The sequence below is a fragment of the Plectropomus leopardus genome, chromosome 3 (genome assembly GCF_026936395.1).
Source record: "Plectropomus leopardus strain MGB_pleo_1.0 chromosome 3, ASM2693639v1, whole genome shotgun sequence".
Lineage (NCBI taxonomy): Eukaryota > Metazoa > Chordata > Actinopteri > Perciformes > Serranidae > Plectropomus > Plectropomus leopardus.
This window is the reverse complement of record NC_142178.1, coordinates 17,477,325-17,503,464: the sequence shown is the minus strand read 5'-3', so window position 1 is coordinate 17,503,464 and position 26,140 is coordinate 17,477,325. Positions and strand designations below refer to the sequence as shown.

Below are 26,140 nucleotides of genomic sequence, written 5' to 3'. Positions count from 1 at the left end.
AGTGACATAATTTTGGACCAATGGAGGCACTGTATTGCGTTGCTGGGAGGAGGAGGGACTTCCTGCTGAATTTAGCATCGCGGCCTCTGCTGAAGGGCACCTGTCTCATTCTGCTTTCACAGGGGTTAAAGGTAAGTCACAGCATGTTTAGAGACAGATTAGGTCAATAATCTTGGTTTTAACAATGTCGAGTAATACCCATGTCCCTTTAAACGCCTGTGCGACAAGTTGCTAATAAACGCAAGCTATGGGTTGAATGTTGAACCAACCAGCTAGCAGGCTAACACGGGAAGCTAACCCAGTACAGAGTGTGCTAGCTAACGAGCTGTGCAGTTTCTGACCGATGAAAGTCAGTCTGGATGCAATGACCGCTGTTGATACTTCTGTCAAACACAATGTTTTTGAATTTTGGGGTGGGTAAATTCAAAGTAAAAAAGGCTGAATCGTAATAAAGCTTGCTCTCGGCATTTTGAGATTTGCATTAACGCTAGATTTGATCGAAGTAACGTTAGCATGTCAAACCAACCATCTCTTATATAATAACTTCATAACTGAAGTTAGTTTGCAATGGCAAGAAAATGAGGGTTTGTTGCGTTGAGGGCCTAAATGAAAAAAAAAACCCCAAAACTCATTTATGTCCAAGAAATTGTCAACAACGTGGAGTAATCTAATAAATATTGTAATTAATGCAAACTCTAAGGTCCTCTTAGTTGTTTGCAGGGATTTTCTTTCTCAAATAATTATAGATCTGTAAAATGTCCCTGTGGAATCATGTATCCGTCAAACGACTATCCATTTCATTTTTTTTTTGCAATGTGTCTGCAAGTCCCTCAAAAGTCCTAAAATGTCTTAAATATAATTTTATAAATATTAGGCTATAGAAGGCATTAAATAGTCTTAAATTTAAATTTGTGAAGTCTGAAAGTCCACATTTGCACAGCTACAAATCTTTACACCTATGACTGTACTTAATACTGTCTTTTTACTTTATACTTGAGTTTTGGTCTTCTTGTCGGCAAAATGTAGATCAACCTCACTTGCTCTATATTCCCACATAAAACCTGTTTATACAGGACTATAGCTACTAACCGTTATAATTATCTGCAATGCTTGGATAAAAAATCAGTCTTAAATTTGGTTAAAATGGTCTTTTAAAGGTATTCAGAAGGGGGCTGCCATGTTCCTGTTTAAAAGCTTTATATTAGTTTCCGCTGAAGACGTCCTGTTTTGTCCTCAAGGTCAAGAATGACCATGTTTATATATGTCATTAATAATCACTTAAGTCACCTTTTGTTCTCCTCCTTACAGGACCATTAACAATCCATCATGGGAGGAAGCGAAGGTGGAAACCAGGCACAGTTTACTGGGCTTGCCAAGTACTTCAATTCATACACAACCATAGGAAGGAGGAATGTGAGTTGTGTGCAATTTAACTACATTTTCCGACTCTACGGTGAAAGTATTAAGCCTCTGTGAATTTGTCATCATTGATTCTTTCTCCTTCTTTAGTGTGTTTTGGCCACATATGCCAGCCTACTAGCCATTGGCCTTTTCTTCAAATTCAAGCCCAAGAAACAGGCTGCTGTCGCAGAAAAGTGATCACGTAAGTGCAGTTACGTCCCTCCATCCTCTTACTTTCCAAACATATTGTACTTTAGGAAATTATTACTCTATTTGTTTAACTAAATTCCCTTCTTGTCTCCTCACAGGTGTTCATTTTGACCGTCATTTTGAGCAGCTGGGAGTGGAGAAAGCAGCTGGACATGCTTGTAAAAAGATGACTGTTTGGTTTCCCTGTGTTAACAATAAAGAACATTTATGTCCAAAACATAGAAAACATGGTTGTTTTATTTACAGTGTACGGCAGTATAAAATACTATGATACGGACATGTTAGCCACTTGTTGAACAAAGCTGTATTAATGGCAGTGATCTAAAAAAACAAAAAGGGTCCTCAATCAACAATGGCACTTTTCATGGTGAGGGGATATCTGCAGCAAATCTGCTTGATTTGTAACCTGACTATGTCAGACTTAGAGCCAGAACAGGAGTTGGCTGGGTTAATTTTAAACTTCATTCACAGCTAAATTCTCACCAGAGGTGATTTGTTGATAACAATGTTTTGTTATTTCCCAACTGCACCGCAAACCTCTTCAGTTACGTGTGGTGCAAGGGGATCAGACGCTTCATTTTCAGCTTCTGTGGATTATTTTCTCATCATTCAATAATGTCTCATGGATTGTATGCCCCAGCAGCCAACAGCAGGTTCCTGCGGGTGAAGTGAAGGTGTATGACAGGTGTGGATTTAGACAAGTAGGTGCCCAGAAGAAGCTCCTGGGAGTTATCTTGTAGATGGATGTGTCCTGTAGCTGCTGTAAAGTCATCAGTCTCTAAGTCATCAAAGGCTTTCATAGCATCCCACAGACGAACAGTGTTGTCCATGGAGCCTAGAAAAACAAAACGAAACACTGTCATGTCTGCATGTGAGTCATATTAAAACTTTTGTTGCATCATTGTTTTCTAAAAGCTTATTATTTCAACAGATCTAGCTATACATGTGTTCAGTTTAACAGTGATACTCAACTGATGCCAAATTAATGGAATTCATCACCCCCTAAATGATTATCTGTATATCACCCCATGTCATGTTGAATTCACAAAGGAAACATTTTCCTCACATGCCACCAAGGCAAATGAAGAATCCAAAAACTGAGAGTAGGGGACCACATTTGACACCAAACATCTCTTAACAAACTTTTGCGCAACTTCTGCAGTGTAACTCAAGTCTCATTTATCCAGCTTCAGCTAAACACATGCATTTTGCTAAAACTACTTGTCAGTGCCTGCGACTGTTCATACAGAATTGTTTTAAATAGCAAAGTTTCTATGCAAACGCACACGTTTGGCAAGTACTGATCACACGACTGGATAAATGAGACTTGGATAACACTGCACGAGTTGTGTGACAGTTTTTAAACTCTTGATACAGATTTACAGTTGCTAAACACAGACCTCTTAATTAAATCACAAATTTTCTCAATTTTTGGATTCTTTGTTCACCGCGAAGGAACGGGAGAAAAAAATTCTCCCAAAAGTCAGTGAAACACAGGGTAGATTATGGATATACAAAAGATCATCATGGGGGGGAAGTATTCCTTTCAAAGATGTTGTAGGTCACCCACCAGAGGCAAGGATCTCTCCGTCTCTGCTGAACCTGAGCGAGTAGATGGTATCCGTGTGGCCTTTAAGCTCTCCGATCATCAGCCCATGCCCAATGTCCCACAGAAGAACTCTGCCGTCAGTGGCTCCTGAAGCCAAGAACTTCCCATTGGGAGAGAAAGCCAATGCGTGGATAGGACCCTGCAAGACAAGAGTTACAGGACTGCCTCAGTAGTGGTCTCTGCAGCAGTAAGTCCTGCTTTTTTTTTTGTTTTTTTTTCCTTATTTGCTTTTGTATCTAATGATTTATTCTTTGGTTGTCGGGTTGCTTCGTGTCTTTCTGCATGTTTTGACTCTTTAGGCTGCTGCTCTCATTCAGTTTGTTTCATGCAACAACGTGAACAAGGCTACAATGTGCCCTTTTTAGACCTTTCTTATTTAATGTTCAATTTTTCAAAAAAGTCCAAATTAAAAAAAATAAAGTTCTGCTGGCATTGCTGCAGGACGAATCAGGGAATCTTAAACTCCTTTCAACCTGTGGGTGTAAAGAAAATTCTCTGCATAGTCTGTCTTTATAAGATCACTTAGAAATCATACAGGTGTTGTGTATGTATACACAAGTCTAAACAATGCATTAATGTTAAATTGGGGAGCTTATTTCTTTTTTATTGGCATCAGCCTAGTTTTGATTTTGAACAGTATGACTACTCAAATTACATTTTGTTTAAGTTTGCTTATATTGTATATTTATTGTATATTATAATGCTTATATTCATTACTTTAGACAACAGATTTGGTTATCATGATACGGCCCTTCTGCTGACAGATCAGACGTGCGCTCTGGAGACTCGTCTGACCTTGTGACCAGTGAAGATGCGGACGCAGTTTCCATTCAGGACATCCCAAAGCCGGATGGTGCGATCAGAAGACCCTGTAGCCACATAATTGGAGTTGGGGTGGAAGCGGGTGCAAGTGACATCAGCGAGGTGACCAGAAAATATCCGCAGAGGCTGGTAGTGATCCGTTGCCCACAGACTGTCAGAGAAAGCAAGACAGAGAACAATGACAGACATCTGTAGACAGGACTGCTGTGTATTTTCCTCTGTGTCACAGAAAAATACAGACGGACAGCTTCTTACCGAGCAACTCTGTCATGTCCCCCGGAGACAAAATAGTACCCATGAGGGGAAAAGTGTGTGTCCCACACTGGGTAATTGTGGCCTTTGTAGCCTACCAGACAAGTAAATGTTTGGAGACTCCACAGACGGACTGTACCATCTTCAGAACTTGATAACAGGTAGTTTCTGAAAGGCAGAACGAGAAGGTCAACGGGAAGTATATTTAAATGCACATAAAAAAAGCTAGTCAGGGGACTTTTTAATAATAATAATAATAAAAAAAGTAATAGATTTTATTTAGAGGGCGCTTTTCATGGTACTCAAAGACACTTTACAAGTTAAAAACGATAATAACAGATCACAATACACAAACACATTATTAACACATTAAAAGCAGCTTTTGAAATGGTTTTAATAACAGTTCTTCATCAGCATCCCCCTTCTACTGGCCCTAATTATTATAATTAAAAATTTGAAGTCCCTATATATTTGTTAACATATTTGTTAACTGTAAACATGAGTGCACAGGCTGACAATAATAATATAGGCACAAAAATTAACTATGAAATCATTCCTACCTGTCTGGGCTGAAGCTGATGCCGTACACCGGGCCGCTGTGTCCATGGAGAATCTTTGACTCGCTGGCCGTCTTCTCATCCATGATCCTCTCCAGCACATCGTCAGACTCTTTGTCGATCAGATTCAAGTCTTGAGAGAGAGAGGAGGAAAAAAAAAAACATACTTGTGTTTGGAAAAAAAGTCAAGAAAAAAACATTACAACAGCCAGGGTTATAGTGCAAACAGGAAGCATCAGTGAAAGACACACAAGGCAATATAATAGTAGGCACAGAGCAGTGAAAAAGAAAAAACTACTCAGATCAGTATAATGTGTTAACTGCCAAAACGCAAGCAATATGATAATAAGACAGCAGGAAAAAAAGCACAGCAATATAATAAGTAAGCAGTAAAAAAGTTAACTTTAAGAAGACAGGCTTCACAGTACTGAAGGATGGAATTATACATATTTCACAGTTTAGCATATACTGATACTGCACCTGAGTGATGGTTGTAAAAGCTTTAAAATCAGAGCAATTAAGGTTGTGGTTGTCAGTCGTGCACTGTACCTGCTGCAGACTTGACCTTGCGGAGCTTTTTTGGTGTGACACTCCATACTCGAACGGTCGAGTCAGCGAAGCCTCCCGCGATCAGACTGGAGTCGTCTGTGAAGTCCACTGCAGTCAGACCCTGCAGGGCGAGAGGTGAGAATAAAAAGAAATGATTCTCCTGTAGTTTATAATTAACAACCCACTCTCTACAACTTGCTTAAAGGGACAGTTTGGATTTTTTGGAGTGGGGTTGCATGAGGTGCTTATCCATAGTCAGTGTATTACATACAGTAGATGCACACCTTCAGTTTGGAGAAGCAGGCCGGAGAACCGACACAGAAGCTTAACCACGTACTGCTGTGGAGGGAGGCGGCAGCAAAATGGACTTTAAAAAACAATTATAGTTTAAGTGTCCACAATATTTTAAATATTGTCCCTCCTTAATCTTGCCAGTACACACTTTTTCAGATAGTGAACTGAAAACGTTATCTATGCTTTCTTTAAAACCACCAGACTCCATTACAATTTCATCATTTTACCTCTGAGCACGGGAGTTGTCTCGTTATGTTTCTTTGTGTTTTTGTGACTTGGCGTTTTAAAGGATTATTTCCGATTCACCAAAGTGACAAAGTAACATAAAGTAACCAATCAACGCAGCAATAGACCAGCATGTGGCATGTTTTAAAGGTAAAATTTCTGTTTTTGTCAGTGGAGCCTGGCTTCGAAGATGTCATAGATAAATAACTTCAGCTCTGCATCCAAAAGGGCTGTCTGACAGCGAGGTAAAGCGGTGAAAATATTAAAATATAGTGTACACTTAAACTGATGTTGATTCTTTTTGGTGGCTAAAATAGTTTTGCTGCTGCCCCCATCTACAACAGCAGGTAGCATAGCTTTAGTGGTGGTACTCCTGCCTGCTTTTCCAAACCGGGAGCGTACCAACCATCATCTACTGTAGGTAACACACTGACTATGGATAAGTATCTCATACAACCCCGCTTCAAAAAAATCCAAACTATCCCTTTAAATGTGTTTACATGTCAGATATTCAGTTAATTTGTTTTGAGTAGGGATGCACATTAGTACCATTAGTACCAGCATTAGTGCCTTCGCCTGTCAGTACCAGATTTAAGAACTGGCCATAGATAAATGTGATTAACAATTTTAAATGGCTCTTATAAACTTTGAAATATGTTTTGAACTTTGGAGATGAAGCAGAACTCAATTTTGACGCTGTCTGATTGTGCTCTTACTTTTAGACTAGTTGACTATTCTAAGTTTCAACTTTCGTTTAAATGTTTGGGAAATTACTTGTTCCCTAGTTATGAGTAATTACCTGGTAAGCGTTGAGAAATGTGTAGAAGCAGATGGAGGGCAAGTTATCCGGTCCCAGGCGGATCCTCTTGGTGGCCTCCTTCATGTACATGATCTTGTCCAGCTTGTCTGAATCCTTTAGCTCTGGGAGAGGTATCCTGAACAACAAGAAACAAAACGCAACTGCCGCTGACTGGTGGGTCCACAAACAGTGTTAGGATTTTCAGAAAGTGCTTGCAAGTAAATAACTGAAAATATGACAGATTCTTTTAAAAACTGGAACATGTTGAGGCTTGGGTGTTTGGCAAATACGACAATATTATCAGGGTTTGTACAGACAGGGACAAGTCAAATTCAGGACATTTAAGTACTTTTTCAAGCACTTATTATTTTAAAGGATGAGATAGTTTTCTCCACAACCATTCTATTGCAAGAGAATTTCGCAAGTTTGTAAATGGAGCGCACATGCTACCAGGACCTAAAGTTAACCCATTGTTAATTCACTGGTTAAATTATTAAGTCATGTTGTTGGAAAAGGACACAAAAGCAGAAAAAGGCTTCCACACAACCAAAAAACTCAAAACCTCTATTCAACAGCCCCACCACCAGCAGTCGCACACACACAGCTGCATATTTCCTGCAAAATTACAGCTCAAAATCCCGTGCTAACGGTTGATGCTGCTCCAGTGCGACTGTTTAAAAGCTAGCAAAACATCCTTCTGCCAAATGTTTACTGCTTTTTACCAACACATTTGCACTTGGAGTTCATACTGCTCTTACAGCATTAAAAAGAATTGCAAGAACAGCTTTTTTTGGCTTCTGCATTTAACATATGTCTAATATCTTTTATAAAAAAAGATTTATCATTCTCTTCTCTTCTGTTATATACAAGTACTTTTTCAAGCACTAAGTTAAAAAAAATGTCTGATTTTGACTTAAATTGTCAATTTAGTGTCAAATTCAAGCACCTCAAGCACTTTGTATGAACCCTAAATCAACTGTTCAGTTCCTTTAAATTAAGGTTTGAGGTCATGCAACAATTTTCCAATTAAAAATGTTCCCAACTGCTGCAGCTAGCACGTTCTGGACGTTTAGAGCTTCATAACGCTGCATCAAAACTCTCTACCTGGTCTGTGATGGTGCATTAGGATCCTGCTTCTTGCTCTTGGAGCCCATGCTGTCCTTTTTGGGTTTCTTCTTCTTGGGTTTACCCTCCTCATTCTCGGCCTCCTCATCCTCATCGTCAAGAGGCAGCTCAATCTCTGGCTCCTTCAGCAGTCCATAGTAAACCTGATTGAATAATAATAAAGCAGGAACATGAATTCAAAAAGTTGGGGGAGACATAAAAACAAACAAACAAAAAAAAACAAAACAAAGACGCCATGATATTTGGGTGCTGGTGTATAAATCCAACCTTAGTCTTGTTGGCCTCTCGCTTGGCTTCTCCAGCCAAGCTGCCAGACATGGCATCGATCTGGCTCTTGCTGCGTGGCATGCCATCGAAGATGTCGATGTAGAGGTGCTCCTGTATGATGTTCCAGATCTGGTTGTTCTGACGCTCCTGCAGGTGCCTCTTCAGCAGCTGGTAAGAGTCGCGGGAGATCCGCAGGACAAACTTGCTGGTGCGGAAGTCCAGCAGAGTCTCGTTGCCTCTCATGTGTTCCCTCTTGGAAAGGCTGGACAAAACACGCAAGTCGTCTTCATAGTAACACTCTTGATCCCCACTGAACCTGAGGCGAGCAGAAACAAACAAAACAGAGTTTATCAACAGGGCAGGATTTATTGCTACTACGAAAAAGTAAATAAATCAAGTTAACTGTTTACATTTGGACGGACATACACTATGCGAAGGAAACTCACTTTTCAAAGAAAGCCTTGGCCTCACTTTCGTGATTGTTGTACACCAGTTCCAGATACATGTGCACGAACAGCGGGTAGAAGACCTGGGACAGCTCTGCTCGGTGACAGTCCAAAACTGATTCTATGAACTTCTTCAGGCCGCTGTAGTAAACCTGGTACAGCGTCGGGTCTCCCTGCTGGCTGTAAGCTGACAGCACCACGTTGACGTCTGGCTGATCCTCCCCAACAGCTGTTGAAGAAGAGATGTGCTTTCTATTGATATCAACCAGCCACAGCTTTTAGAGACAATACTGTTTTTCATCATGTTTTTTCAGCTTAGCTGTCATCATAAAATGATGACAGCTAAGCCACAGAAACAGCTTCTTTTCAGTGTTTTTGCTGGTTTATATGACTTGTTTAGTAGATAAACACACCTCTGCAGATAATTCGGCCCCCAGCAAAAACCCTTTTTAACAATGAACACTGAAGGAATTTCAGCTGGTTACAATCTGCAATTCGCACCACTAGATGCCACTAAATCTCCCTAAATATGTAATAGAAATACATATATATTTAACTGTATTCTCTTTTTATGGTCGTTTTAACATGCGTAAAGTGTCTTAGACTACCATGAAAAGCGTGTTATAAACAAATGGTATTATTATTATTAAATCTTACAAACCGGTCTTTTGAATGACAATAGGCAATTGTGTTATGTAAATGATAGGAAAATTATGAAACATGGCTCTGTTTTCATCATAACAGAACTGCTTTGTTCAAAACCGTCTTCAAATGTATCAAATGTCTTAATAATTTATCCCTTTTTCATTCTTCATCCATTTTTACCCCTCTTCTTTTCAATCCACGTGCATTTTCATCACCTCACTTTTCGGGTTAATTGTTGTTACTTCCACCCCTCACACAAAAAAAACCCCCAAACTTTGGCATCCAAAGGAACCAAAGTAAACTTATTGAACTTAGGAAACACTTCTAACTCGTAGGTGCTGATATATTAACAGGAAACGTTTGTTTCCAGCAGTGGCTGAGTTGTGTGTCGGACCTTTAGTTGGCGCCTGGGCTGCAGCGGAGGATGAGCTGGTCACCCGGCTGAGCAGAGAGCTCGTATCCCCGCCGCCTTCCGTGTCCACGCTGCCGGCAGCAGCCCCGGAGCCCGTCCCGGAGGAGTCACCCGCCTTCAGGTCCAGAGAGTCTTCAGGTAATCCCGCTTCACGACGCAAAATCTCGACGGACTCGGTCAGTTTGTTCTTTTTGAGGAATTGCAGGACAGCCAGCAGCGTCTGCTGTTCCTCCGAGGATTTGTTACTCCCAGTCGGTGCGCTGGAGCCGGGGGACGCGGAGAGCAGTCTTCCCTCGTTTGCATTATTATTTCCGCAGCCATCGTTTGATGGTTCAGTTTTTATGTCTTTTTCTTCAGCCGCGTCGACCAGACCACCTTGTACGGCCGCCATTTTAGAAATGAAGTGCGCATGTGCGAAGCTTAAAAAAGGAAAACAGCGGGCAAGAAAGATCAGGTCACCTGATTGGTGCTTATTGATGCAACGTCATCATGTGTAGCATAAGTCCCGCCTCCAGCATCTGTACCTCTGTCACTGACTGTAAACACCTAAACACCTAAACACAGCTCACACCTGAACCCAGGGAGTATTAAAAACTCTGCCACTACATTTAGATAAAAATATTTATTTATTCATTTAATGTCAATATGCCGAAGTTTGCAGGACTGCTAATTTACATCCGTAGTCCCTTCGCAGGTAACAGACAATAGACAGACAGAAAGAAAGAATAGAAAACAATAGAAATACTTCATTAATCCCGTGAGGGAAATTGTTTTGTTACAGCAGCAAATAAGAGAGCAGCAACTGAATAAAATATTTTTAAAAAAGCAAAATAATGCAAATTAAATACAAAGGAAGGCACTTAACCTATAATATAATATAATAAATAACAATAATAATCATGACATGTTCAGTATGTACAGAGAAGAAGCAAACAAAATAGCCAAAAAGATTAAAAAGAGCAATAAAAAAAGAAAAATGTGCAAATAAGTGTGCAAAAAGTGAAGAAAAACCCAAAAGCAAAACAGAATACAACATTTCATACAGAGGACAAAAGCGCATTAGCAGTAGCAATGTAAACTGTATTGCATAAAGTGCACGGTGCAAAGTGCCTTATCTATGTGCAAAGTGCAGAATTTAACACGTGTCATACATTATGGATTATGGATAACTGGATAAAAGGACAAGTAGCTATAGGCTACTGGAGATACATTGCATAAGAAGAATCCTAAATGTTAATCTATTGCCTGTAAATGTGTCATCAATAGGGTCAATTTTGCTTTCAAATAAGATTTCTGCATATTTACTATGCATAACTTGGCCTATTGCAGCTGATGTCCTTTTTTCTCTGAGGCTCAGGTACACTGTATGAATCTGAGCAGTAACTATCATTTTTATTTAAGAACTAAAACAGTTCTTAAAGTTTAAGTGCAACACTTGTTTTTGCTCCTAATTTTCACAGGTTTAAGTTAAAGATCTAAGACATTCTTCATGCTCTTAAAAGATACAGCCTGTTTCTCTCAAATTCTGGTCACAAATGCATTAAAATCAGGTTTCCATATCCATCTCGCTGGTCTAAGAACAGCCGCCCAAACAGCTGACGCAACAATTGGTTTGCACATCCAACGAATTTCTGCAGAAAAACACGGGAAACTAATCTGTGTGCTCATCACCCTCACCAGGGTCTTGACCTGACAGCAGTTTGTCATCATGATAGACTTGCTGGTGGCTCTGCAGTTGTGGGGCTGGTTGGATGTACCATCACTGTTTAATCAGCATCATGATATGCCAAACCTGTTAGGTGGATGGATTATCTTAAAAAAGCATGAGTGCTCAGTGATGCAGATTTGAACACATTTATGACTAGATTTAAGAGAAATATATCTTTTGAGATCATAAAAAAACCCATTTAAATCTTTAAATTTAAACCTGCGAAAAAAAGGAGCAAAAACAAAAGTGTTTCGTTTAAATTTTCAGTATATGTGTGCTCTTTATTTATAATTCGAGATGTACCGTTTTGTACCAGGTGGTGGCACTTTGGTCCCACACTAACTCTGCCCAGTTTACTCTGGATCGCCTCCTGGGACATATATAACGAAAGAGAGCCAGAACAAAAGATCATTTTTATTATCGTTGAATTTACTGATTATTTTCTGTGAAAAATACCCATCACATGTTCCCAGAGCCCATGGTGATGCCCTTGAATGTGTTGTGCAATCAATAGTCAAAAAGCCAATGATATTCATTTTACTGTCACAATAGAGTAACAAAACCAGTGAATCTTTTGCTTTTTTTGGTTTTAGAAACAAATAACTGCTGTATTTTTAATCCGATGTGTATTTAATGTCACATCCTTCTTTGCTGCTTTGTCTTATGGATTAAAACAATACACTATCCTCCCCTTAATACAATTCCTCAGTGTCAGACAATGAGTGATGCAATAAGGTGAGGAACATACCCGTTTGACCTAATAGCATTGTGGTCTTGATCAGCACATTTTCATTCAAACTTTGTCTTTTGCAAAGTTGGCTTGACTGAATGTTTTACATGCAACTCATGGCAGCGAGGGAAAGCACATGAGAGATGCATATAAGTATCAGCAGCCACTTTGCATTCTGCTGAGGCTGGATTTCTGCCTGTACAGTATAACACACCTTCTTCTCTTTCTAAACGCTCTAAACTCCCTGTAAGAGACGCACTTATATACTGCTGACTGTGCATGTTTTGGGTCCGCGCAGTATCTGTTTTCATTTCTCAGAGACTGTCAGTAGAATATCAGAACTTAATAGCATTTTATTTTTATTTTCACACAATGCACAAGTCATGTTTGCTCTCTGGCAGCATCTCTTAAACATTTCACATCTCTTTTATGCCATACTTTGCTCAAGATCGGCTTTTATCATCACACCTCGTGATAAATGTACAATAGAAAACATAAAAATCCACATTCTGACCAATTTCCAACTTATTTCCCATCAAGCTCAGATGCACCTGTGGAAACCCCTTTCTCCTGCTCCGGCTCATCCAAACTGGACATCATGATAACTCAGCGGCAGGTTTAACGTGCAGACTGAGGTCCACAGTGAGGGGTGGGACAAAGGAGGAGAAAGGTTCACGGCAGAAGCAGCAGGGTGTTGTATAACATTGCGGTGGCGTAGCTCCGTGTGGAGGAGAAATGGGGGTGGGGTGAGATAGGTTGGTGGGAGACAAACATCAGCAGCTCAGGGCGTGGTCATCAGTGCAGGCTCATTGTAACGCTGCTCATTAGGGACTGAGGGTGCATGCCTCCTTTAGGTGTCACTGAATGACAATTTTTTGGGTTTAATACTAAGATCAGCAATTTTATGACACATGGTTGGCATAACTCGTGTTGCGCTTACCGAGCAGATATGCAGATGACCAGTACTGAAACACATGTGTCAGGCTTGAGGTTATTGATTTAAGATCTATAAGTATTCCCTTCATATAGCCATTTACAAATATCCTGCTGTGCTGCAAAGTCAAGCACCTGCTCCACCATAAAGGGACCAGTGCTTTTTTCTTGAAATTATGGAATAATGAAAGATAAAGACAGACAACGCAGTCTCCTCGAGCTGCTTAATGCTTCGTGGCAGCTCACCAGTGTTGACGTTGATTTGAAATAAAGCTGAGTGATTACATGAAGCAGTCAGCTGCAACTCAAGGGTTGATTTGTGTCGATGAGAGACCTCAAGATTTTGAGGTACGGCCACTTTATGATTTAATATGTATTTTTACTCCACTACATTTCAAAGCAAAATATTGTACGTTTTTGCTTCACCGCATAAAGCTGAAGACTGTAACTATATTTGCACATAAGCTCATTAAAATGGTGCATTTAGTGCCACTTGGATCATCTAACTTTACAATACTGCTTATACAATCCGGCAAAATAATTTTACATTCTTAAAGGGACGTTCTTTGAAAGGCTTTTAATTAAGTGTTTTTGCATTTATTGCTACATTCACTGGAATAGGCTACATTTGATTTTTTTTTCAATCTGTATGTTGGGATAGGAATATTTCACCCAAATAATGACCATTCATAAAATGTTCAGTTATGCTTTATTACCTTGAATTCGTAGAGAAATCATTTCTTGCATGCCTCCACAGACAACCGCAAGTATATTGATTGACTGGAGACCATGTTTAACAACAGCAAAACTAAATCAAACTAAGTCTCATCAATCCAATCGTACACTCAGTGCTTCACAAACACATGCATTTTTGCTAAAACCTTATGATTTAAAACTGAAATGACAGGGAAACGCATCTCTGCTCTCTTTAAAGCCAGACTCTGTACATCTTTAAGTGTCAATGCATATGTTCAGGAAATGAGACTTAGATTGTAGGACTTGTGCAAACAAATGTTTTTATATAGTTTTGCTGTAGTTCCCCAATCTATAAATAAATCAATATGTTTACTATTTTCCATGGAGGCATCCAAGAGAATTCTTCAAGGATTCAAACGGCATGACTAATCGATTTACAAATGGTAATTTTGTAGGTGAAGTATTGATTCAAAATGAGGAAGCTTTCTCCCTCTCTCGCTAAACCAGCTGGCACCGGTTTTCAATATGACGTCAGAAACACGTCGGACTCTTTCCACGTGGATGTTGAATTTGCGTTGGAATGAAACAGACAATATTTAAAATGTATAACGATGTTAGAATTTCATGTTGTGTGGACGTGAACATTATGACGTTTTGCAGATTTTGGGTTTTGTCCTCCAAGTAGTAACATTAACATGACACATTCAGAAAATGTTGGATTTCGGGGACTTAACTACACAACTTAAAACCAACAAAATATCAACGTCATCTGTTATCAGTATTCTAGCCTATATCAGATTGACACTGGCAGTAGATGTTATCCTGTCATTAATTTTTGGTCACCTGACATCACAGCCTTAATTCAGTCTGTATCAACATGCTGGCCATCTGGGAACTTTAGATGGTGAAATTAGATCTAATTACAGACGCTTTGAAACCAAGCGTTAGTGTAAAAATCAATTCAACTTTTCACCCTCAGTTGCTCTCTGCTGCTGGCAGCAACATTGTACAACCTTTAATATCTTCTTGGGAAAGAGGACTTCTACTGTTACTTGTTTTTCCAGTTGCTTTTTGTATTTTTACTGAACTCAACCATCACAAAACCTGCATCTGTAATCTTTTGTCTTCTGCCGCCCTATGTGTCTTATATACCACTTAAAGTATCTCACATGCTCTTCACAGTATAATGACTGTGTAAGGTGGGAAGAGACGCATGCACAGTTGTGTACTCCTTTCACACCTCGGTGATGACATTGCTCAGTTTCCCCTCTGTGTGTGCAGAAGCTGGTGGACTCTCCCACCAACCCCCCCCCCATCTCTCCCTCTCCCTCTCCCTCCACCTCTCTCCCTCTCTCTCTCTCTTTTGGTGTGTGTCAGGAGGCAGCAGGGTGTGGCATCACCCAGCAGAGACAGAGCTGTAGGAGCACACAAAGACCAAAGAAAGACTATTCCCCCTTGAAATTCATATTGCTGTAGAGCCAAAACACACTTTTTGAGAGAAATACATCAGTACATTATTCAGTCCAAACATAAGAAAATCACTGTTACGCATGTTTGAGCATCACACAATGTTCACGCTTATGTCATCTTCATGTCAACTACCGCTGTCCCTGCACTTGTTATAAGAGCTCACATTAACACTGTGCTAACCAATCTGGTGCTGATAACCACTCACATGCATCACTGATTTAAATTAAAAGGCTCTTGCTTTGTGTTTGCACGGTTAATGCATTTCAGGAGTAGATGCACTCTTATGGATGTCCCCCTCAAGCTGCTGTGCTTATGTGCCAGTAAAAATGTCCTGTGATCAGTCTGGAGGGAAGGTTTATAGCAGATGTGCTAATTGGTATTGGTGGCATCATCCCAAGTGTGGAGAAAAAATCATTTCAGATGTTGGATTTATATTAGTTTATCAATTTTACCACCGTCTGAGGCATATGCTGTAAAAATAAAAAAAGATAAATGGCAAAAGCTATTATTAAAAAAGCTTTACGTTGCAGGAAAGTGTGTGGAAAGAGTATGTGGGGATGCAGAGTGGGGCGTGGCAGTTTTCAAGTCGCTTTCAGCGTTTTTATGTTGGATTTTAATGCATGCACGTGTAGGGAAGGTTTTTCCCAGCTGTGAGAAATGGTGCAGTTAAGCTGCATCTGATTAACTGAAATAAATTCACCATCTCTTTAAGATGATGCCTTCTTCTGAAGGGCCTAATATAAAATCAATCCTACACGACTCTCATAAATTGTCCAGAGAATGTCCGTTACACCCTGGATGCCGTCTTCTGCATTTTTCAACACTCGGAAGATGCTGGCATGCAGTCCGTCCTCACTTTGTTATGTTGGTGTATTGTTTTCCAGGCAGGGGCAGGCAGCAGTCAGCCAGAGAGTGAGCGTGTGAAGCAGATGATATGTGATGCTTACATGCACATTTTTGCCTTTCAGAAACCTCCGCCTGTCTATCTTAGAGCTGTAAACGGTCAGGAAACGCAGCAAAATCCCCCACTGAGATGCACAAGTAAATAATTCATGAGGTGTGACTCTCAGAAGAGGTGGAAAATGCCCTAAGAGAAGCAAAGAGAGAGAATGAGGGAAAAAAGATGAAGGGAGAGAAAGGAGTAAAAGGAGGGTGGGAGGGGGAGAAGGTAGCATGGTGGGTGGGCTGGGGATTGGGTCAGGGAACAGGACGGGTGGGGCAGCGCAGTGGGGGAGCGGTAACAAGACAGAAAGGATGGTGCCTTGGACCCAGAAGATGTACAGTTGGGAAGGAGAGGAGCTTGATTGTGAATGTGAGAGGTGAGAGGCAGGTGTAAATGAAGGTGTGAGACCTGTGAGTGACAAAAAACGGAGCTAACAGTGAAGCAGTTTTCTTGTGGTGATGTAAGAGGGGGGAAGATATCTCGTCTAGTAGCCATTTACAACAACAACAAAAACTGCATCTCCATGAACCAAAAAAAAGGACTGCAGTTCAAATTCAGATTCAAATAGCTCATAAGCATGGACAAAAATGTAATGGCCAAAACAGTTTACTAAACAAAAAAATCATTTTACACATATTCATTCATTTATGACATATATATTAAATGTACAGGTCCATCTCTCTGTGGACAGAGCTGACACAGCCTGTCTTCTTCAGGCAGCCTGGTCTGTCTGTGTCGCCAGTCTCTCTGACCAAGCTCGGATCACTGAGTCTGTTATAGTTAGTGTCCCCTTTGCTCCCTTTTCGCAATAATGCACAAGCACCTCACAGATTTAGCTTTAATTTGCGCCGCTGCCACAAGCAACAGGGGTTCAAACCTTTATCTCACCTGAAAAATATCTTTCTGTGTCATTTGTATCACAAAACTTGGTTTTGGAAATACTTCTATGTCGTTAGGTTTCCACCAAATTCCCTGAAATCCATCTTTATGTCACAGTAACTTACTCAAAGCTGCAAGATAATTCTGGTTAGCTTCTGTCCTGTCATTCCTTATCTCTCAGGGGCTGCTCTTATTTTCTTTGCCCTGTGTGAGGTGGTGCATGTGTGTGTGTGTGCACGATAGTGCACTTGTGTGCGTGCGTGCACGAATCCATCTTACAGTCTTTTGCCTATCCAAGCGGAATAATGGGTGCGAAGGCAGAGCTGTGGCACTAGAGATCTCCATTTTGAGGGGGTGAAATGTGGGGAGCCTGCATTATTCAATACTGACCTAACAGGAAGGCTGGATTCTGCACGCAGTTGTCGGCTCTGCTGGGCCTTATGGATGGGTAGTTGCAGCTGCACAGAAGCAAGCTTGTTTGAATCCCCCAGAACAGCTGGAAAAAGTCTGAGTAGATGAAATACACATTATATTAACAAAGTGCCCTTAAGCATGGCATTTTATCCATCTGCCCAAAGGAAGCTGATAAAGTAACCATCAATATAAGTCTGAGGTAGCTTTGAGTGGTTACACTGGAAAAAAGTATCCGTCCTAATAGGCCTATTAATGTATTTTAATCAGCCATCAAACTTTCTGAAACTAAAAATGTTATCTCAGTGGGTTAAAGGTTAACATGCAGGAGAGAACTATTTAGAATAGTCAGGTTAAAAGTCAGTATCTTAAGACAAAACAAAATAAGGCGGGTTTGAACAGTAATATCCAGGAAATGTATATTTGGCTTCGGGAAAGTCGTAAGGAGTTTGATTGTTCTGCAGACAGATGAATTAAAGTATTATTCAGGTTCATTATGACTTGGATCTTAAACTTCTCGCTGTTATAATATATCAGTTCTCACATAGGCTACTTAACATGTTAACTGCAGGTCTAAGTTAAGCTAAAATGAAGTATAAGGCGCAGCAAAAGCAAAGTGTAATGTCCTCGTATGAGGATGCAAGGTTGCAGAAAGCAAGAGCTGTATGCCTGGAGGTTTGTTAAAAACTTTTTGTCTTACTTATAATGTTTCTTTTAGGGATCTGTGTTTCCAGAACTTGGTGAACACATTATTATAACCAAAAAAGCGAGCTAAAACTATAAATAACGTAAAGTTGCACAAAAACAACAACAAAAAAAACACAATTATGCTATAATATATCATGCAAAGATGCAATTTTTAGAATGCTTGTGTCAATGTATGCCCAGAGATTGTTTTATGTGGGGGCTAAAGTAGTGATTACATTGATATACAAATAGGTGGATGTAGTTTGTCACAACTCGGAGATCTTGCCATCATCAGGAAAGGACATTTACTACTTATGTGCATCTGTTACCAGACGTGTGAAGTGGTGTTCATGATATTAATGATCTTATCCTAAAACTGATAAATTTGAGTTGTTATCACGTTCTGCACAGCCTCCTCTCTCTCCCTCTCTCTGCTCACAGTTACCTCCCACACATTTTTTTGTCAGTAGATCTAAACAGGCACTTTAGCCACCCCCCCCACTGCAAGTCCTTCCCAACACAATGTTGTGCACCACTGTTTTATCTTTATCACCATAAATAATTCAGGCTCCATCTAAAACTAATAAGGCAGCAAGGCGCAGCGAGGCGACATAACAAACTCAAACCCAGAAACCTGCAGAGTCCTATTGGATCATTTTGATTCAACTCTCTGTTTTATGCAGCCAAAACTCTACATCTCTATATCAAATATTACTATATAATTATTGAAGTTATTATAATTCATTGGTGTTTGTTGTTGAACCACATGGTGTTATTACAGAATGAAGCCTTATGTAAGAGGCAGTTCACTGCATGAATGTCCTTTGTTCTCTGCAATCCAAACCTCTTCAGATAGCGCCCCTACCAAATTAGCCTTCTCTGTGGTCCAATGAGCATGTCTAAAGATTCACACACACACACACACACACACACACACACACACACACACACACACACACACACACACACACACACACACACACACACACACACACTGACTGACAGCTGCTGTGAGGATAAGATAAAGAGGTGGCCTCCAATTTGCTAAAGGTCAGAGCCCTGGTACTTAAAGCCTGAATCAATAATTACAATTTGTAACCAATGGCAACGAAAACATTTTTGAGAAAAATGACATAATTTTAGGATTTTTATGTTGTTTTAGCTTTGATAATTCAATCAGTTTCTTTTAAGTATACTTGTATGGATACAAAAGAAAATATCTTAGGAAAGAGAGACGGTCATATTACTAGCTCTTTCTATCCATACCCTCATAAATTAGAATAATTTATCGAGGGACGTCACACCTCTCCCTTCCAGCGTGTGTCTCATTGGCAGGCTTCTTCTCAGAGGACGTCCCGGACAATGGACTGGCTGATAGAAAGATCCATGTCTCACACATAGCGAGTTTTTGTGAATTCCTGAAATCTGTCGATGTGGACACAAGTTTAATCCTGATTTGCTCTGTAAGCCAAAGTGTTCAGGAACACATTTTCACCAAAGGTTATCAGGTCGGAAAGGAGACATTGATTTTCATCAGGGAGGTGAGGGACTTGGCCTACACGACCAAAATGTAATCAATCATTCTGTCCCTGGCATGAAAAAAATATACATATATACATCGGAAATGACAAACAGGCACATGCACAAACAAACCTGTTCATGGCAAAGCAATGCTCTTTGTTCTCCTTGAGTTGTGTGTGTGTGTGTGTGTGTGTGTGTGTGTGTGTGTGTGTGTGTGTGTGTCTCGGACACAAAATAAAGGAAGGGGGTGGACCAGGTTTTCCTTTGTTACTACCATTTGATGTCACTAGGAGGGGAGGGTTGACAGGATGATGGGAACGTCCTTGGGGACTGACCAACCTATGGAAACACAACAACAGACAGACGTGTGGTGGAACATGAAAAGGTGGAAACACACTGATTTCAAACATAAATGCGCAAAAAGGCTCGTGTTTGAATTCACCAAGAAACCCCAAGTCTGCATTTAAGTTTTGATTTTTAGGTAAGAGACTCATGACATACAAAACCATCAAAAACCACATCTCCAGAAGAACTCTCAAAGCTTTTACTTGCTGTTTTATTTTATTTTTTTTTGCTGCTTTAACTGGAAACACAGTCATCAGGCACGCCTGTAGGATGTAAATAGATTTCTTGTGATGACCATTTCTCCTCATTTCCGCCAGGTCCGCAGAGTTGGCTCCATAATCGTTTGGAGATTATGCCACAACCAGATACACATTTTGGCAAACATAATTTAGTTGTTGGGAGATAGAAAAATAAATTTAGATCTAGATTATCCCATTTGATGCTGAAAAGCAGTTTCATAAAGAAGAAAATTCATGAGGGAATTTAATGAAATATTAATAGAATTTTAGGAATATCTAAAATTGCCCTCAGAGTATTAAGCAGAGGAACTAGTTAGCTGTGTATTTTATATCTCTAATGGAATTTGAATTAACTGCAATGTCCATTTATATTTTACAGTGAAAGGGCTGCAAATTATTCAGTGTAATTAACATGGCATTTTCATCTCCCTGAGCAGTAATGGGATGTCTTCACCCTGAGAGAGCCTGCAATTATGCTATTTGATGAGAAAAGGCATGGAAGTCCAACAGCAACTTGAGAGTCAATTAGCTAATAGTCTCATCCAAACATGTGTAGGGGAGTTCAGATCCCAACCTCACAGCACTTGGTGACATTGTGGACCCTCATTTCTAAAAATACAGCTGAAATAAAGGGCTTAAAGGGACAGTTCACCCCCACATCTAAAAAAACATATTTTTTTCTCTTCCTTATACTGTGAACTATCAGTGTAGATTATTTTGGTATGAGTTTCCAAGTGTTGGAAGTATTGGCCATAGAGATGCCTGTCTTCTCTCAAATATAATGGAACTAGATGGCACTCGGCTTGTGGTGCTCAAAGAACTGAAAAAATACATTTGAAAAACTCAGCAGTGATGTCTCTTTCCAGAAATTATGATCTGGTTACTCAAGATAACCCACAGACCTTGTTATGAACAGTTTCATAGGAACTATTTTCTTTTTGAGTCCACAAACTAATGGGTGAATTTATGGTAGCTACACCCATTATTTTTGAAAGGTTTATGGTTACATCTCATCTGTGGAGCACGCAGTTAATGTTTACATCTTGGGTATAGTTCAGTAAAAATAAAATAGTTTCTATAAACTGCTCACAACAAAGTCTGTGGATTATTTTGAGTAACCTGGTCATGATTTCTGAAAAGGGACACTGCTGTTGAGTTTTTCAAATTATTTTTTTGGCGCTTTGAGCACCACAAACCAATCTAGTTGTATTATATTCAAGAGAAGTCAGACTTCTCTATTTGGCCGATATCGCCAACACTCCACAATTCACAACAAAACAATCTAGATTATTAGATAGCACTACAGGTAAGATAAAAAAACAGTACTCTTTAAAATTTAGGGTTGAAGTGTCCCTCTAAATCTACAATTTCATGGCAAACACATTGCAAATCAAAAACCTGACAAACTTACCAGTAAAAAGACCTAAAGGTGGATTTATACAGACAAGTGATATATGACCTCTCAGTCTGCTCAAAAGCTGACTGTACAAGCCTCTAAACTGCTTTTTAATTAATAGCTGATCGTGCTCCATTGATCTGCTCTGTAATCATGGGGCTTTAGCTTGCTATTGGATCAGCTGCCCTTGTAACCGCAAAACCATCTGCACACACACAGACACGTCATGCATACCTCTAAACCACTCAGCCGGATGTTTTACAGTATTCACTTCATTATGGAGGTAAATATTTTAACGGTTTACCGGCCAGAAATGTTGCCTGAGTAAGTTTTAGGCCCACAGGCTCAGAATTAGTTGACATTTTTAATTATGGTCACGCCAAGATAATGGAATGCTTTTGGTGTTTTCTGCCCGATCAATAGCTGTTAATGCGTGTACAGTGACACAGTATATCAGCCTCTGGGCGGACTGCCAGCAGGTGGGGAATGACTCCAGTCAGCACTTTGGGAGATGGAGGAAAGGGAGGGAGGGATGGAGGGAGGGGTAAACACACATACATACTGTATAGGTCTGGAGATGGGATGCCTTGACATTGCATGTATTTGCTGTGTCGTTGCAGTGCAGCAAAGAGGGTGGAGCCAGGGGTGCAGAAGTTCTCGCATCATGGATTTTAGAGCTATATCTGATGGGTCTGCAAACTGCAGCGCTGCAATGTGAACGTGAAAAGGGATAAGAGAGGAAGACAAGGACAGACTAAAGGAGGAGGTAAGAAATTGGTGCACAAACATGAATGGACTCCGAATAATGATGAATGAAAAAAAATCAAAAAAAAAAAATTAGCACAAAAAAGAGGAATGTGGGGAAAATAGCCAACATTTATTGCCAAGCTGCTCATTGCTTTTTTCCAATATTTTCAAAAGAAATCTCACCAGTTTTCTCAGGGGTCAAGGATTTAAATACTTGTGAAAAGCATCTAAACCACAAAAAACTGATGTAAATCCAGGTTTCAAGGGGTTAATTCTATCTTTTGTGTGTGGTTCGTGCAATGTAGGTCTACAGACATTGGTTGGTCTTGTATTGGGCTCCATCTGCAGATGATGGATCTTCTTTGATGGATGTTCAACCCTTCCTTCACCATAATGCAGATAGAGTGTCAAGTTTGTGCCACTGTGCATGAGATAAGTGAAACAAATGACATGTGCCATCCATAAAAAACACTACTATAGTTTGTCCATGGCCTCTTACGCCACACCTGTGCTGCACCGCCAAAACAAATTAGGTCAACATCTGTTTATAGGTTTCTCTCACTAAATAAAGCAGCACCTTTAATCAATGGTGACATCTCAATAATGAAAGCAGCCATGGTGTAATGTGTTCCCATATCTGTCTCTTCTTTTATTTAGAGAACAATCACTCTGTTAGCCATTACTTCTTCATGGAATGACAATCTTAAGAAAATCATAACGCCATAAAGTCATTCCTGTTATTGCCCTGCAGTCACCCGTAACTAGCAGGTGAGATGAAATGACTCACTTCCAGTAAAACAGTCCATCGCTAATCTTACTGTCATTTCTTCAAACGTCAAGGTTGAAATAGATATTGCCGCCTTAACAGGCACAGGGGAGTAAGGCGATGCAGTACTGCGTTCAGTGCTTTAGCACCACCTGCTTAAACACCTACCCACACATCACGGACAAAGACATTATCACCTTCAGTGGATTAAGGCTGCATGCAACACCAGAAGGGCAGTAAAACCTGGTCGTCACTTCACAGCGAAAACACCAAAGAAATAATTCAGCAGACAAAAACATGGTACATGGTCCACTTAGTTAAGCATTTATAACTTGCAATAAACAGCTTTATTAATGGTCAATAAATTATTTACTTATGCATTACAAATCAGGCATGATGGCTTTTTAGAAAGAGGCAACGTTATTACTGAAGGGACATGGGTTTTTTCATTTTAATACAACATATGTTTAATTGCCAAGAGTTGGATGAGACGACTGATACCACACTCAGACCCAAATGAGGTATAAATATTCTCATCTAACTCCCAGGAAGAAAGCAAACAAGCATTTTCCCAAAAATGATAGAATCTTTTAAAAACTGAATTCTGGTGTGGATGCTCTGCATCAGGGTGAATTAATAAGCCAGATGAAAATACAAAGCAAGAAAGGACCAAGGCCAGCCAAAAGAATTTTTCACTAAGTTCATAATTGCAATTCATTTTTTTATGGTCCAGTGTGTAGGATTAAGTCACAGGAAAACTTGAATGGTCCTATCTAGAGCCAGTGTTTGGTTTGTCCGTTCTGGGCTACTGTAGAAATAACGTGGTGGATATGGAAGAGGACTCGCTCCTTATGTAGAAATAAACGGCTCATTTTAGGGTGATGAAAAAAAAACAACTATAATTTTCAGGTGATTACACATTAATGAAAACAAAGTTAAAGGCATACTATACAGGGTTGTTGCTTACTGTTTGTAAACACAACGTTCAAATTTTGCCCCTCCTCCTTGGCTCAGTGAGAAAGCAGTGGTGGTCAAGCGAGCTAGACAGTGTGTATGGAGAGGGAGTGTTGTTTATAAGAACAAAGCAGCGAAGCACACCACTACCCAAAGGCTGACACCCGGAAACATCTCAAACAAACCAAAATAAGAAGAAAATAAAAAATACAAGCAGGGGGCAGAGTCTCTGCAGATGCGGACACCACCACACACTAGTGGATTATAAGTGATGATTGAGATGTTTTGCTTTAATAAAAATCCTGCATAGTATATCTTTAAAAACATTATATTCCATTTCTGCCCACACAACTCCCTAAATCCAGCACACATGACCTTTAATGGCTTTTTTATAGCTCCATAAAGGATTGATAAATTATGTATTAACCATTAAAAATGCATTCCTTTCAACCTAACAAAATTCCTTAACAAAGTATGCCTCATTGGAGAGTGGTACCATATATCTTCTTTTAAAAACCCACCACTATTGTCCATCACACTGAAACAATGTCACCACACACCAGAGGCAATGTTTCTTTCACATTAAGAATATCTGCAAACACGATTGTAAAGATGTCAACTTTTCCAGGATCTGTATGAACATTTCCATTGCTAAATAGATTATGAGTTTATGAGTATTAGAGTTTAAACTGGTGTGCATTGACTTTTGTTAAATTCTTTAAATCAGCTTTTGTTTGCGTGTGACTTGCATTTTCTTTGAGAATGCCATCTGCTCAACGATTACTCTCCCTCTAAGGGCTCTTTGAAGATTTCACAGGATTTGTTTTCTTGAACCTACACTCAATATGGACAGCACTGCATCCACATCATGTCTCATGTTTCAACTTCTTTTCAATTCAATTTTCTTAAGAAGACATGTTCAAACACGAGTGACCTTCGTGCCTTTAACAGCAGCGAGTTGTGCTTTGCATTTTGATGGGCTGCCATGTCCACTGAGAGATGTTCCAGGTCCTATCTTCTGATGCAGGGTTCCCCCATTGGTTGTTACTGCGTTTTAGCAAATGAGGATGTAGAGAGAGATGACTTGAGGGTATTAGGATGATAAACAAAAGAAAGCGTTGAAAGGAGGTGTGACAAAAGATCTCAGGCCGCCTCTAACAAATATATATAAAAAGAAAATCACTGCCAGTGATTGATTACTGCTGAATGGTTATCAATCGATGGCTGGCTTGCTTAGTAGAGAATAGAACATCCCACCTTTATGTCTCATAAGGTGCATGGTTCACAGGGAGGGAGCAGGGACGTATGGACAGCACCCCACCCCCCTGCAAGCAGCCTCAACCACCTCCTCCCAGCTGCTTTGTGCACGTCTGGATGTTTGAAGACTATATCCTACCACATGGTGTACGGGAGTCAATAAGTGGGCCTCTGGAGGCAGGTAATCTTTATTCCTCCTGCCTGACAGCCCTTTGTGTGGGGAAGGGAGTGTCCCCTCTGTATCCTTCTCCAGGTTTTATATCCTCTGCTGCACATTGGCAGGTAGCTACTGAGGCAGCTTAATGTGCGGTGTAAATCATACAGCAATCTCAATCTCAGTGGGCGAGAGGACAACTTCAAAATGGATATTGTTTGTAATGCAGAATCTATCCATGTTTGATGATAAGGGAAAATACTTGCTGATTGGTTTAGTGGAGATAAAGTAATCACACAAATCCGGGAAGAAAATCTCATCAATTCGGCCAAGGCCATGTTAAGTGCTTCATTTCCGTAGATAAGAAATCCTGTTTAAACCAATAATTCTGTGAGAAAATTGCAATGATGTGGTCAATATTAACACACACACAAAGTAAACACAGTATAATGAGGGGCTTTCAAGGTTATACACTAATCTTCTCAAAGATAAAAATGAAATCAACCCCACAAATGAACACTTTAGAGAAAGTAGTAAAATAAAGCTAACCTGCAGTGCCTTAGCTGGGAACAACCCAAAAGTTGTCTTTAAAGCTCCACTATTCACTATTTTTATATTAATGATGGGCCAAATGATAAAATGTAACGTAAAAGGGGGTCACATTTATGAATCCACAGAGAATTAGCATCTT

At 40.0% G+C, this 26,140-nt stretch overlaps 2 protein-coding genes and 1 long non-coding RNA gene across 4 annotated transcripts; 2 read left to right on the top strand and 1 right to left on the bottom strand.

The window, feature by feature from the left end:
* Positions 1-6: 6 nt before the first annotated feature.
* Positions 7-1,837, top strand: atp5mk (ATP synthase membrane subunit k). Of its 2 annotated transcripts, none has more exons than XM_088075771.1 (4): positions 7-131; positions 1,309-1,413; positions 1,510-1,603; positions 1,710-1,837. In XM_088075771.1, exons 2-3 carry the CDS (start codon positions 1,327-1,329, stop codon positions 1,597-1,599), a joined length of 177 nt encoding a protein of 58 aa, XP_087931897.1. In that variant the 5' UTR covers positions 7-131; positions 1,309-1,326; the 3' UTR covers positions 1,600-1,603; positions 1,710-1,837. The 2 variants fall into 2 exon arrangements, with proteins under 2 accessions (XP_087931897.1, XP_087931898.1); XM_088075772.1 differs by having other exon boundaries at positions 1,510-1,612.
* taf5 (TAF5 RNA polymerase II, TATA box binding protein (TBP)-associated factor) lies at positions 1,816-10,022 on the bottom strand. Its single transcript, XM_042484624.2, has 11 exons — positions 9,596-10,022; positions 8,557-8,785; positions 8,111-8,426; positions 7,823-7,986; positions 6,719-6,854; positions 5,401-5,521; positions 4,855-4,984; positions 4,298-4,462; positions 4,016-4,193; positions 3,182-3,359; positions 1,816-2,446 (listed from the first exon to the last, which is right to left on the bottom strand). Exons 1-11 carry the CDS (start codon positions 10,002-10,004, stop codon positions 2,232-2,234), a joined length of 2,241 nt encoding a protein of 746 aa, XP_042340558.1. The 5' UTR covers positions 10,005-10,022; the 3' UTR covers positions 1,816-2,231.
* On the top strand, positions 9,617-24,200 carry LOC148189962 (uncharacterized). The gene is made up of 3 exons (XR_015776235.1): positions 9,617-9,751; positions 22,192-22,337; positions 22,624-24,200. It is a non-coding gene; the product is annotated as an uncharacterized LOC148189962 (long non-coding RNA).
* The last annotated feature ends 1,940 nt before the right edge of the window (positions 24,201-26,140 follow it).